The 13,414-nt window shown below is 51.1% G+C and overlaps 2 protein-coding genes across 8 annotated transcripts in view; one reads left to right on the top strand and one right to left on the bottom strand.

Annotated features, from left to right (window-relative positions):
• The window catches only part of RRP36 (ribosomal RNA processing 36), a 33,068-nt gene extending 23,356 nt beyond the window's left edge, over positions 1–9,712 (top strand). For all 5 annotated transcript variants that reach the window (XM_073558981.1, XM_073558979.1, XM_073558978.1 and 2 more), the window contains exon 8: positions 8,800–9,712. In XM_073558981.1, coding sequence (XP_073415082.1) covers positions 8,800–8,933 — 134 coding nt within the window. In that variant the 3' untranslated portion in view covers positions 8,934–9,712. The remainder of the gene's footprint in view (positions 1–8,799) is intronic.
• A 416-nt stretch (positions 9,713–10,128) lies between these two features.
• Positions 10,129–13,414, bottom strand: part of CUL7 (cullin 7) — a 121,821-nt gene continuing 118,535 nt past the window's right edge. For all 3 annotated transcript variants that reach the window (XM_073558974.1, XM_073558973.1, XM_073558975.1), the window contains 5 exons: positions 12,798–12,975; positions 12,575–12,720; positions 12,339–12,453; positions 11,882–12,084; positions 10,129–10,795 (listed from right to left, as the gene is read on the bottom strand). In XM_073558974.1, the coding sequence (XP_073415075.1) occupies positions 10,481–10,795; positions 11,882–12,084; positions 12,339–12,453; positions 12,575–12,720; positions 12,798–12,975 (957 nt within the window). In that variant the 3' untranslated portion in view covers positions 10,129–10,480. The remainder of the gene's footprint in view (positions 10,796–11,881; positions 12,085–12,338; positions 12,454–12,574; positions 12,721–12,797; positions 12,976–13,414) is intronic.

Below are 13,414 nucleotides of genomic sequence, written 5' to 3'. Positions count from 1 at the left end.
TACAATTTACAGATCTACTGGCTTACCCTGAAGGATGATGGTCTAGAATGCGTGCCCAACATTCTTTTCTTGGGGATGAAGTTACAATATTCGCACTTTAACTCCTGAAGAGTTTGATCAACATGTCATTTATGAAGTGTTTAAGAAGAATAGTACAGTAGTTAAATCCCCGTTCTATAAAATATGAACTAATCAAACAATTAATAGTACATTGTTAAACTGGCCTTTTATCATCAATTTGTCCCTTCCAGTGGGTGAAATGTAATCTGGTCCATAAGCGCTTACTAGCAATGGCCATTTCCTCTTGTGTCAGAGTATGTGAGGCCAGTCCTGGCGTTGGGCTCCACCTGAGTTAATATCTGATTTTTGTTAACTTTTAAAATGTCTGGTTTTCTTGGATACACATAGCATGGCGCTGGGCCAGAAGGTGCAGAAAAGTCACTTCTACTTCTTCATTTTCACAATTTTTGGAGAGTACAGTAGCCAGCCACCAGTGCCGATCATGTTCACAGGTCACATAACCAGTTATGTCATCCATTGCCAATCTTGTGCCGCCTTCTACCACTTCATGCACTTCACTGTCTTTGCTGAATGAAAAAATCCTCGTTTGTATTTCTGTTTCACTCCATGGAATGACAGTGTGGTATTGCTGAGTCCCTTTGATGCGTTCTGCTTCCTGTAACCCATGCTTTCACAAACTCTCCTCCTCTTCATAGTCTTGGTTTGTACAATACATGAACTGGATGTTAAGAATATTTTTCTCCATTTGAAAAGTTGCGTGGGTGTGAAGATTTGGTCTGAATATGGCCTCTGGAGGCTAGCCCGGGCTGCAAGGCGTTTCACGGTGCCTCCTAAACCATCACATATACACCTTTGCCATGAGCAGTGGCAAAAAAGTGCCATTCAGCTTCCACTCCAAAGTCTTTCTTGTGATGGCATACATTTATAAAGTTTTTCCTGTTTTTATACTGTGCAGAAGAGCCAACCGAGAAGTAGTAGACCTTGCTCAAACTTGGTAGGATGTCTGTTTTTATCACTGAAATCAATTTTTTTTGGAACAAATGAACAGCTATTGAATCGTGAAGTAATCACTCAGATATCATAACGACACTTCTGTACTTTGTCTCTATTCTCATTGTAATGGATCGCAGAAGGGTGCAGGTTGCTTGTTCATTGTTCCAGTGAAATGACTGTGCTTCATCCTGAACAACAAAGGAATAGTTCTCTGAAAAGTCTAAGCTTATCACGGCCTCATTCTGTTTGATGCTTTCTTTGAGGTGATTGTAGTAGACTGTTGGCGAGCTATAAATGAGTGTTTCTCAAGGACTATCAGCTGTTCACAAAAACATTCTACTAAACGTTCTGCACTTTTAAAAACCGTGTCAAAAGTCCATCTGCCAACAGATATCCACTGTTTATAAGTTATATTATCTACCATAGCCTCTTCACAATTTAAGATGCCAGGCATAATTCGGCTCACTCCATCACTACTGTAAAGGCCCTTTTACATTTAGCGATGCACCAGCGATCCAACCAGCGATCCGACCTGGTCAGGATCGCTGGTGCATCGCTAAATGATCGCTAGTGAGCTTTCATACAGAAAGATCTCACAGCGACGCAGCGCACGATACTTACCTTTCACACACAGCGATCCTGCGTCCTCGCGTCCAGCGTCGCTTGTCGTCACAGCAGGAAGTCTCTGCAGGAAGCGCCCGACGAGAAATGGAGCCGGACATTCTCGCGCGATCAGCGATGGACAGCGGGGGAGACGGTCATTGGTAAGTATCACACACAAAACCAGTGACGTTTTAGCGATATTGCTAGCGATATCGCTTGGTGTAAAACCCCCTTAAGACTCTGTCACTTGACCCACTATCACGTCATCTAATGTTTTCCTGGTTTAGGATCAGGACAAGACATGGAACCTTTTTGTTCCACTAGAGCTTTAGCTTTTCTAGCCATTCTATTGCTAACGTTAAATTCATTTTCTAGTCTTTTGCATGTCCAGCCCTTCGGTAGTGTAGTCAGTAGCGTGAACTGTTCACTTCTGCTGTGGGTGGATTTATAGAATGATCTCTGAATCGGTCTCATTTGTTCCTTCACCTTCTACTGTTTCACCTGTGAGCTCAAGGGTCAATTGTTTTGTAACTTGTTTTAATTTTTTTGGCAATAACCTGGATAATGGCTTCTTTTTTCTTGCAATGGGCGATTCTTCGATGTTCAAAAGTGATTTATTCAAATACTCTATTGTTAAATCAGGATTGATAAAATCCTCTGTGTTGGAAGTTACAGGTTCTTCGGAATGTTCTGCCTGCGGAGCAGTTTTCTCTTTTGCAAGTTGCTTTCTACAACTGTCACAAATTGTCATGCCTGATTGATGGATTTATATGAAGCATCCAGTCTTGTACCGGCCTAAGATTTTTTTCTTGTTGTGTGTCCAGTTTTTTCAAAAGGATTGCAACAGCGTATATTATAAAATGCTGTTCTTTGAGAAGTAGCAGCCATTGCTGTGCGAGAAAAATACAGTTAATATTATGTAAGGAAGATGGGTAATAAAAAGATTTACAGTACACTTGAGATATAACGGTGTTAGAAAGTGAGTATTAGGGCTAATGCACACACAGCTCTTCCTGTCTGCGGATAAACGCTGCGGTTTTGACACATTTTTCTACCGAGTTTTCACTATATCTGCTTTAGTCTTTTTAATCGCTAGTGAAAACGATAGCAGCTGTTTATATAGTGATTAAAGGCGTTTATTGCAGATCAAAAAGTAGTGCAAGCAGTGATTTACTCTTTCAAAAAGCACTGCATGTGTTTAACCCCATTGAAATCAATGGGAGGCATTTTTCTGAACGATGATCACTCAGACTAGCGCTATGTGTGTATTGGCCCTTAATAAGAAAAGCATTAAACTATTAATATGTTTACTCAAACTTTAAACACACTCCCCAATATTGGAGCACACCGATGCCCTTGATGCCGTAGAGACCATTGTTTGTTCAGGAGTGAACATGTCAGGACATGAAAGCTCGGTCTTACTTCCTGACTGCGGGGGGCGGATACTCCACATGACTGACAGAGCTGCTGGCCACTCCTCTGCATATACTGTCTACCCCTGTTCATTCTCAGGTTAAGCCCTAACAACGCTTTCTCCTCTGTCCTCTCCTGCTTAAGAAGACTGAGAGGAGACTTAATAGCTGTCTACAAATATCTCAAGGGCTGTCACATTGTAGAAGGATCATCTTTATTCTCATTTGCACAAGGAAAGACTAGAAGCAATGGGATGAAACTGAATGGGAGGAGACAGATTAGATATTAGAAAAAACTTTTTGACAGAGTGATCAATGAGTGGAACAAGCTGCCACGAGAAGTGGTGAGTTCTCCTTCAATGGATGTCTTCAAACAGAGGCTGGACAGACATCTGACTGGGATGATTTAGCGAATCCTGCTTTGAGCAGGGGGTTGGACCAGATGGCCCAGGAGGTCCCTTCCAACTCTACGATTCTATGATTCTATGCTTCTAAGCTGTAATAATACAGTAATCTCTGAAAATCATGGATTAGTTGGTAAATATAGACCCCACACTTCTAGACCACAGGCTGAACAGATCTGAATTCCAGGTTTTGGAATTGACACTGTATAGTTTAATTTTTTAAAATATGATCCCATCATGATCCCAACTTGAATTTTGGTACAGATGTGGCTAGGAGCATAGGAGGCACATGCGCAGTTCTTGAAATTTCTAAATTAAACATTATTTTCAGAAATGCGTTTTAAACTTTTGCGTTTGCATTCGCATGGGTAAAATATTAACAAAGATACTCTTGTGACATATCTGATCAAAGCCCGTACAGTTCTGGGTAGACTGGTGTTTATTTTGTTTGTCTGTCTGTCTTTTCTAGCCTGAGTTATGAGGAGAAATGTTAAGGCAGGCAACACCGAAATTCGCACTTTTTCTGAACTTTGAAAATCAATAAAAAATAAAAAAAAAAATCTAGAATTTTTTTTCCTTCATATTTTGCATTCTCTGACACACTATTGCCAAATAACAAAATCTCAAAAGAATTAATAATATAGAGGTAAAAATCATTGGTTCACTTGACATGGAATGACCCTGCCCCTTGTCTGTAATACCCTGCTCCTGTCTGCTGCGCCACCCCTTGTCTGTAATACCCTGCTCCTGTCTGCTGTGCTGCCCCTTGTCTAATACCCTGCTCCTGTCTGCTGCACCGCCCCTTGTCTGTAATACCCTGCTCCTGTCTGCTGCGCCGCCCCTTGTCTGTAATACCCTGCTCCTGTCTGCTGTGCCTCCCCTTGTCTGTAATACCCTGCTCCTGTCTGCTGCGCCGCCGCTTGTCTGTAATACCCTGCTCCTGTCTGCTGCACCGCCGCTTGTCTGTAATACCCTGCTCCTGTCTGCTGCACCGCCCCTTGTCTAATACCCTGCATCTGTCTGCTGTGCCGCCCCTTGTCTGTAATAACTTGCTCCTGTCTGCTGCGCCGCCCCTTGTCTGTAATACCCTGCTCCTGTCTGCTGTGCCTCCCCTTGTCTGTAATACCCTGCTCCTGTCTGCTGCACCGCCCCTTGTCTGTAATACCCTGCTCCTGTCTGCTGCGCCGCCGCTTGTCTGTAATACCCTGCTCCTGTGCCTCCCCTTGTCTGTAATACCCTGCTCCTGTCTGCTGCACCGCCCCTTGTCTAATACCCTGCATCTGTCTGCTGTGCCGCCCCTTGTCTGTAATAACTTGCTCCTGTCTGCTGCGCCGCCCCTTGTCTGTAATACCCTGCTCCTGTCTGCTGTGCCTCCCCTTGTCTGTAATACCCTGCTCCTGTCTGCTGTGCTGCCGCTTGTCTGTAATACCCTGCTCCTGTCTGCTGTGCCGCCCCTTGTCTGTAATACCCTGCTCCTGTCTGCTGCGCCGCCGCTTGTCTGTAATACCCTGCTCCTGTCTGCTGTGCTGCCCCTTGTCTGTAATACCCTGCTCCTGTCTGCTGTGCCTCCCCTTGTCTGTAATACCCTGCTCCTGTCTGCTGTGCCGCCCCTTGTCTGTAATACCCTGCTCCTGTCTGCTGCGCCGCCGCTTGTCTGTAATACCCTGCTCCTGTCTGCTGTGCTGCCCCTTGTCTGTAATACCCTGCTCCTGTCTGCTGTGCTGCCCCTTGTCTAATACCCTGCTCCTGTCTGCTGCGCCGCCCCTTGTCTGTAATACCCTGCTCCTGTCTGCTGTGCTGCCCCTTGTCTAATACCCTGCTCCTGTCTGCTGTGCCGCTTCTTGTCTGTAATACCCTGCTCCTGTCTGCTGCGCCGCCCCTTGTCTGTAATACCCTGCTCCTGTCTGCTGCGCCGCCCCTTGTCTGTAATACCCTGATCCTGTCTGCTGCGCCGCCCCTTGTCTGTAATACCCTGATCCTGTCTGCTGCGCCGCCCCTTGTCTGTAATACCCTGATCCTGTCTGCTGCGCCGCCCCTTGTCTGTAATACCCTGATCCTGTCTGCTGCGCCGCCCCTTGTCTGTAATACCCTGATCCTGTCTGCTGCGCCGCCGCTTGTCTGTAATACCCTGCTCCTGTCTGCTGCGCTGCCCCTTGTCTGTAATACCCTGCTCCTGTCTGCTGCGCTGCCCCTTGTCTAATACCCTGCTCCTGTCTGCTGTGCCGCTTCTTGTCTTTAATACCCTGCTCCTGTCTGCTGTGCCGCTTCTTGTCTGTAATACCCTGCTCCTGTCTGCTGCGCCGCCCCTTGTCTGTAATACCCTGCTCCTGTCTGCTGTGCTGCCCCTTGTCTAATACCCTGCTCCTGTCTGCTGCGCCGCCCCTTGTCTGTAATACCCTGCATCTGTCTGCTGTGCCGCCCCTTGTCTGTAATAACCTGCTCCTGTCTGCTGTGCCTCCCCTTGTCTAATACCCTGCATCTGTCTGCTGTGCCGCCCCTTGTCTGTAATAACCTGCTCCTGTGCCGCTTCTTGTCTGTAATACCCTGCTCCTGTCTGCTGTGCCGCCCCTTGTCTGTAATACCCTGCTCCTGTCTGCTGTGCTGCCCCTTGTCTAATACCCTGCTCCTGTCTGCTGCGCCGCCCCTTGTCTGTAATACCCTGCATCTGTCTGCTGTGCTGCCCCTTGTCTGTAATACCCTGCTCCTGTCTGCTGCGCCGCCCCTTGTCTGTAATACCCTGCTCCTGTCTGCTGTGCTGCCCCTTGTCTAATACCCTGCTCCTGTCTGCTGCGCCGCCCCTTGTCTGTAATACCCTGCATCTGTCTGCTGTGCCGCCCCTTGTCTGTAATACCCTGCTCCTGTCTGCTGTGCCTCCCCTTGTCTAATACCCTGCATCTGTCTGCTGTGCCGCCCCTTGTCTGTAATAACCTGCTCCTGTGCCGCTTCTTGTCTGTAATACCCTGCCTCCTGTCTGCTGCGCTGCCCCTTGTCTGTAATACCCTGCTCCTGTCTGCTGCGCCGCCCCTTGTCTGTAACACCCTGCTCCTGTCTGCTGTGCCTCCCCTTGTCTAATACCCTGCTCCTGTCTGCTGCGCCGCCCTTTGTCTGTAACACCCTGCTCCTGTCTGCTGCGCCGCCCCTTGTCTGTAATACCCTGCTCCTGTCTGCTGCGCCGCCCCTTGTCTGTAATACCCTGATCCTGTCTGCTGCGCCGCCCCTTGTCTGTAATACCCTGATCCTGTCTGCTGCGCCGCCCCTTGTCTGTAATACCCTGATCCTGTCTGCTGCGCCGCCCCTTGTCTGTAATACCCTGATCCTGTCTGCTGCGCCGCCCCTTGTCTGTAATACCCTGCTCCTGTCTGCTGTGCTGCCCCTTGTCTAATACCCTGCTCCTGTCTGCTGCGCCGCCCCTTGTCTGTAATACCCTGCATCTGTCTGCTGCGCCGCCCCTTGTCTGTAATAACCTGCTCCTGTCTGCTGTCCCGCTTCTTGTCTGTAATACCCTGCTCCTGTCTGCTGTGCCTCCCCTTGTCTAATACCCTGCATCTGTCTGCTGTGCCGCCCCTTGTCTGTAATAACCTGCTCCTGTCTGCTGTGCTGCCCCTTGTCTAATACCCTGCTCCTGTCTGCTGCGCCGCCCCTTGTCTGTAATACCCTGCATCTGTCTGCTGCGCCGCCCCTTGTCTGTAATAACCTGCTCCTGTCTGCTGTCCCGCTTCTTGTCAGTAATACCCTGCTCCTGTCTGCTGTGCCTCCCCTTGTCTAATACCCTGCATCTGTCTGCTGTGCCGCCCCTTGTCTGTAATAACCTGCTCCTGTGCCGCTTCTTGTCTGTAATACCCTGCCTCCTGTCTGCTGTGCCTCCCCTTGTCTAATACCCTGCTCCTGTCTGCTGCGCCGCCCCTTGTCTGTAACACCCTGCTCCTGTCTGCTGCGCCGCCCCTTGTCTGTAATACCCTGCTCCTGTCTGCTGCGCCGCCCCTTGTCTGTAATACCCTGATCCTGTCTGCTGCGCCGCCCCTTGTCTGTAATACCCTGATCCTGTCTGCTGCGCCGCCCCTTGTCTGTAATACCCTGATCCTGTCTGCTGCGCCGCCCCTTGTCTGTAATACCCTGATCCTGTCTGCTGCGCCGCCCCTTGTCTGTAATACCCTGATCCTGTCTGCTGCGCCGCCCCTTGTCTGTAATACCCTGATCCTGTCTGCTGCGCCGCCCCTTGTCTGTAATACCCTGATCCTGTCTGCTGCGCCGCCCCTTGTCTGTAATACCCTGATCCTGTCTGCTGCGCCGCCCCTTGTCTGTAATACCCTGATCCTGTCTGCTGCGCCGCCCCTTGTCTGTAATACCCTGATCCTGTCTGCTGCGCCGCCCCTTGTCTGTAATACCCTGCTCCTGTCTGCTGCGCTGCCCCTTGTCTAATACCCTGCTCCTGTCTGCTGCGCCGCCCCTTGTCTGTAATACCCTGCATCTGTCTGCTGCGCCGCCCCTTGTCTGTAATAACCTGCTCCTGTCTGCTGTCCCGCTTCTTGTCTGTAATACCCTGCTCCTGTCTGCTGTGCCTCCCCTTGTCTAATACCCTGCATCTGTCTGCTGTGCCGCCCCTTGTCTGTAATAACCTGCTCCTGTCTGCTGTGCTGCCCCTTGTCTAATACCCTGCTCCTGTCTGCTGCGCCGCCCCTTGTCTGTAATACCCTGCATCTGTCTGCTGCGCCGCCCCTTGTCTGTAATAACCTGCTCCTGTCTGCTGTCCCGCTTCTTGTCAGTAATACCCTGCTCCTGTCTGCTGTGCCTCCCCTTGTCTAATACCCTGCATCTGTCTGCTGTGCCGCCCCTTGTCTGTAATAACCTGCTCCTGTGCCGCTTCTTGTCTGTAATACCCTGCCTCCTGTCTGCTGTGCCTCCCCTTGTCTAATACCCTGCTCCTGTCTGCTGCGCCGCCCCTTGTCTGTAACACCCTGCTCCTGTCTGCTGCGCCGCCCCTTGTCTGTAATACCCTGCTCCTGTCTGCTGCGCCGCCCCTTGTCTGTAATACCCTGATCCTGTCTGCTGCGCCGCCCCTTGTCTGTAATACCCTGATCCTGTCTGCTGCGCCGCCCCTTGTCTGTAATACCCTGATCCTGTCTGCTGCGCCGCCCCTTGTCTGTAATACGCTGATCCTGTCTGCTGCGCCGCCCCTTGTCTGTAATACCCTGATCCTGTCTGCTGCGCCGCCCCTTGTCTGTAATACCCTGATCCTGTCTGCTGCGCCGCCCCTTGTCTGTAATACCCTGATCCTGTCTGCTGCGCCGCCCCTTGTCTGTAATACCCTGATCCTGTCTGCTGCGCCGCCCCTTGTAATAACTCGCTTTTATCTGCTGTGCCTGCAGGTGACATCCGGAAGCTGCAACTTGTAGATAAATATCAAGAGCTGAAGAAAAAAGGAAAAGTGGAGAATTTCCTGAGTAAGAAGAGAAAGAGAAATTCCATTAAAGACAGAAAACGACTTCCCAGTCAGCAGTAGCGGTGCCGATTAGCTTCTCCTGCATCCGACTTCCCAGTCAGCAGTAGCGGTGCTGATTAGCTGCTCCTGCATCCATCAAACATATTCTCTTCTAGGACATTTATGGCTGTGCAGATGAGCTGGGAGGCTGTGTGAGCAGATGGGTAGAGTGTTTTCTGATCACTGCATCTCGTGTGATGCTCTTCAGGGGTGGAGCCTTCTCTGCTCTGCACATCAAGTGAACCCTTATGGATAGGCTGTTGTCTGCTATGGCGCTGTGCTGGGGTGGGACCGTGGACTGATATGGAGCTGTGCGGGGGTGGGACCGTGGATTGGTGTGGAGCTGTACGGGGTGGGACCGTGGACTGATATGGAGCTGTGTGGGGGTGGGACCATGGCCTGGTGTGGAGCTGTGCGGGGGTGGGACCATGGTTTGGAGCTGTGTGGGGGTGGGACCATGGCCTGGTGTGGAGCTGTGCAGGGATGGGACCGTGGCCTGGTGTGGAGCTGTGCGGGGGTGGGACTCCGTGGGCTGGTATGGAGCTGTGCATACACGGCTGGTATGAGCCATTATGTTGTGGCTCTGTAATTATATTGTCTGCGGAGCACTGGACGAATTAATAAAAGGCAGCCAAGGTATTGGTAGCTAATTTTTGCCATTGTAGCTGCTGTGTGGATCGTCTGAGTTTGCGGAAATGGTTTGAAGGCTCGGCCTACTCGGAGAGAAATCTGATACTTGCTGATGAAGATTTTACCCCACAGCAAAAAGACTAATAAATATTGCCCAAGTAGTAAGAAAAGCAGAAGCCTCCAGTGTGCCTCATTTCTGTGCTGCTGACCTCGCTTCCCCAGCAATGACTGACCCTTCAGGAGCCCCAGGCTGTGAATGAGAGCGGTAAATGTAGAGCTCCATTCACTTGTACCGTGTTTTCTAAGCCACTTCATGATCTCTGTTAAATCTATACCATTGGGGATTGATTGACCGTGACGGCTGCGGCAGCGCTGATTGTCAGACTCCATTGTTGAGCTGTAATTTGCATAATTACAATTACACTTAATACATCATGATTACTGGAAATATTCACTCATTTGGGCTTCATCAACTGTGCCAACCCCTGTTCATCTATCTTGGGGTTGGCACAGTTGATGAAGCCCAAATGAGTGACTATTTCCAGTAATCATGATAAGTGTTCACCCACCAGGATATGTGACACTCTCCGTATTACTTTTTACTTCCACTAATCAAAGCCATAGAGGTGTTATCAGTTCTGGTACAGGAGGAAGAGGGGGTGAGCTGTGATAACCCATTGTGAGTTATGGAAGTCCTACATGCAGCTCCTGAGGCAGTGTCCATCCAAGGAGCCTGCTTGTGTCTGAAGTTCATGACGTCCGTCTCCTCTCCATCCACAATAGTGTCCGCTGTTGGGAGATAATCCGGCCGATCAGCCGTACAGCGCAGAGCAGGAGGTCATGCTGGCCCGGCCAGAAGCATCCCGAGTATCCCCACAGATACAGTCATCCTGGGGACAGCAGTGTCTATCATAGTCACATCCTCTGCCCCCTCAGGATTACTCTATAGACTTGAAGGTGCTGAAGGTTGGCCGTTGCTCCGGCACTGGTGCAATGTTACTGCTGAATTTCCGCACTCTGCAGAATTCTGACACTTGGGGGGGGATCGGAGTAATTGTTTCTGCATGTGAAGTCAGGGGGCAAAGTGGCGCAGGGAACGGAGCCTCCAGCGTATGGCACAGAATCCATGGACGGTTCGCTTTCCTATGGATAACACCATTTTCCAGCTGTCGAGTTATACAGGAGAGCACATCGGGAACACCACAGTCACCGGGCGGCGTGACGGACGCCTCCCTCCGGAATCCATCCAGAACCTGCAGTGTCAAATCATAGATGAGGTAGACAGAGGGTATGGCTGTGGGGTGACGCTCAGTCAGCGGCCACTGTCCACATCATGACCGGTCATAGACGTCCTACTTGTATCCGTCGTGTTCATCAAAACCCTCAGTTTGCATCGGTCACATGACACTGGCGTGTGTCACATTGTGACGGTCGCACGTCTGGTGACCCTTCCTCTGTGACGGTCCCCGCTCTGTGACGGTCGCACGTGTGGTAGCCCCCCCCCCCCACCCCGTGACGGTCGCACGTGGTGACCCCCGCTCTGTGACGGTCGCACGTGTGGTGACCCTCGCTCTGTGACGGTCGCACGTGTGGTAGCCCCCCCCCCCACCCCGTGACGGTCGCACGTGGTGACCCCCGCTCTGTGACGGTCGCACGTGTGGTGACCCTCGCTCTGTGACGGTCGCACGTGTGGTGACCCTCGCTCTGTGACGGTCGCACGTGTGGTGACCCCCGCTCTGTGACGGTCGCACATGTGGTGACGGTCCCCGCTGTGACAGTCGCACGTGTGGTGACCCTCGCTCTGTGACGGTCGCACGTGTGGTGACCCCCGCTCTGTGACGGTCGCACGTGTGGTGACGGTCCCCGCTGTGACGGTCGCACGTGTGGTGACCCCCGCTCTGTGACGGTCGCACATGTGGTGACGGTCCCCGCTGTGACGGTCGCACGTGTGGTGACCCCCGCTCTGTGACGGTCGCACGTGTGGTGACGGTCCCCGCTGTGACGGTCGCACGTGTGGTGACCCTCGCTCTGTGACGGTCGCACGTGTGGTGACGGTCGCACGTGTGGTGACCCCCGCTCTGTGACGGTCGCACACGTGGTGACCCCCGCTCTGTGACGGTCGCACGCGTGGTGACCCTTCCTCTGTGACGGTCGCACGCGTGGTGACCCTTCCTCTGTGACGGTCGCACGCGTGGTGACCCTTCCTCTGTGACGGTCGCACGTGTGGTGACCCCCGCTCTGTGACAGTCGCACGTGTGGTGACCCTCGCTCTGTGACGGTTATGTGTTGGGCACCCTACAGTCTGTTTGGAAGCCATTGTCCGGCAGCAGAGGACCCACCCTGAACAGCAGCCGGTCTATTTGGATCTCCCGCTCGTCCTTCATGACCCGCTCCAGCACACATGACAGCAACTGTCTCCGCTTTTCTAGTGCACAGATCATCTCCTTAGAATCCCTCCTCTCGGTCTGTCTAATAGAGAAATCAAGAACGGTCTGTGACTCCCCCGAGTGACGCAGGGCTTCTTCATTCACACGCAGACACCCTACAAAAAGAAATCAGACAACATAAATGGCCGCCGACATACAGAGTGCATCCAGAGATCCAGGGCATGGGGCCGCAGCACCTCCACAATAATCTGCAGGAAGGAAACGTCATGTGAGACCGACGACTTCCGCAGCCAGAACCTCGTGTATAAATCCTTAGTGACAGCCGACCACGAACATGTCACCTGGCATTGAATGTAAACACCTGATCTAATCCACTCATGGGAGCCATCTCCCCGACTTCATTACCCACCTGTGTCCTCGTGATGGGAGAGGATTCCAGTATCGCAGGTCAGGGAGTCTAGTGAGGTGACGAGGAACGTTCCAGATGTCCCTGTATGCTGCTTTATGTCCTCCGTGGAGACCTCCTGCCCATAGAGAGAGAGAGACAAGAAATTAAGGTCTGCCTGACAACACAAGTACCCCTCATGCTGAGGTTGTCCAGGCCTAAGATCCCGGATCATATGGTCCTATCAGCTGCCATCTCACCTGGTGCTGATTAAACAGCAGTAAGATGAACATCTGTAGGGTGGAGACTCTGAGCGTCAGGTCTCCATATTGTACCTCAGCGTTTCCTAACCAAGTCCACTGCAGCCGGCGAGACGGAGCGAGATCTGAGCCTGGAACTGCCTGACCTGAAGAGAGCACACAAGGCGATGTTCAGCGCACACACTCAGAGGAGAAGTCACAGCTGCAGACACTGGGCACTTACTCCTTGTATAGAAGTCAGTGAAGCGCTGTAGCGGAGTCCCAAGAGTCTCTGGGAGATACTTCAAGGGATCGGTCAGATAGCAGAGAGGAGATATAGGCCAACATCGAGGTGATAGCACAGAGATCTTGACTTCAGCATCCTCCACACTCTCGACCTGCAGAACAGGGCTCTCCATCACCTAAACACACAGACAAAACAATGAGGAGCTACAGTCAAGAAGAACCCATCATCATCATAGAGGGACCACAACTACAACGGGGAAGAACCCACCTACATCAAAGAGTGATCACAACTACAACCAAGAAGAACCCACTATTCATAAATTATGTCCCCGATCATAGTGATCACAACTAAATCCAAGAAGAACCCACCTCCATAATAGATGATGCCTCTACTCACAGAGTGACCACAGAACAACTGAGAAGAGAACCCACCATTATCATAAATTGTCCCCCCCCCCGATCATACAGTGATCACAACAACAACTGAGAAGAACCCACCATTAACATAAATGATTTTCCAGATGATACAGTGAGCATAAATACAATTGAGTAGAACAATTATCAGAGGAGGCCCCCGATCACAACTACAACTGAGAAGAACCCCACCATTATCAT

This window comes from Dendrobates tinctorius, unplaced genomic scaffold, assembly GCF_039654945.1.
Source record: "Dendrobates tinctorius isolate UK_male_01 unplaced genomic scaffold, ASM3965494v1 ptg000264l, whole genome shotgun sequence".
NCBI lineage: Eukaryota > Metazoa > Chordata > Amphibia > Anura > Dendrobatidae > Dendrobates > Dendrobates tinctorius.
Note: the sequence above shows the minus strand (reverse complement) of the source record. Positions and strands in the feature narration are given on the sequence as shown.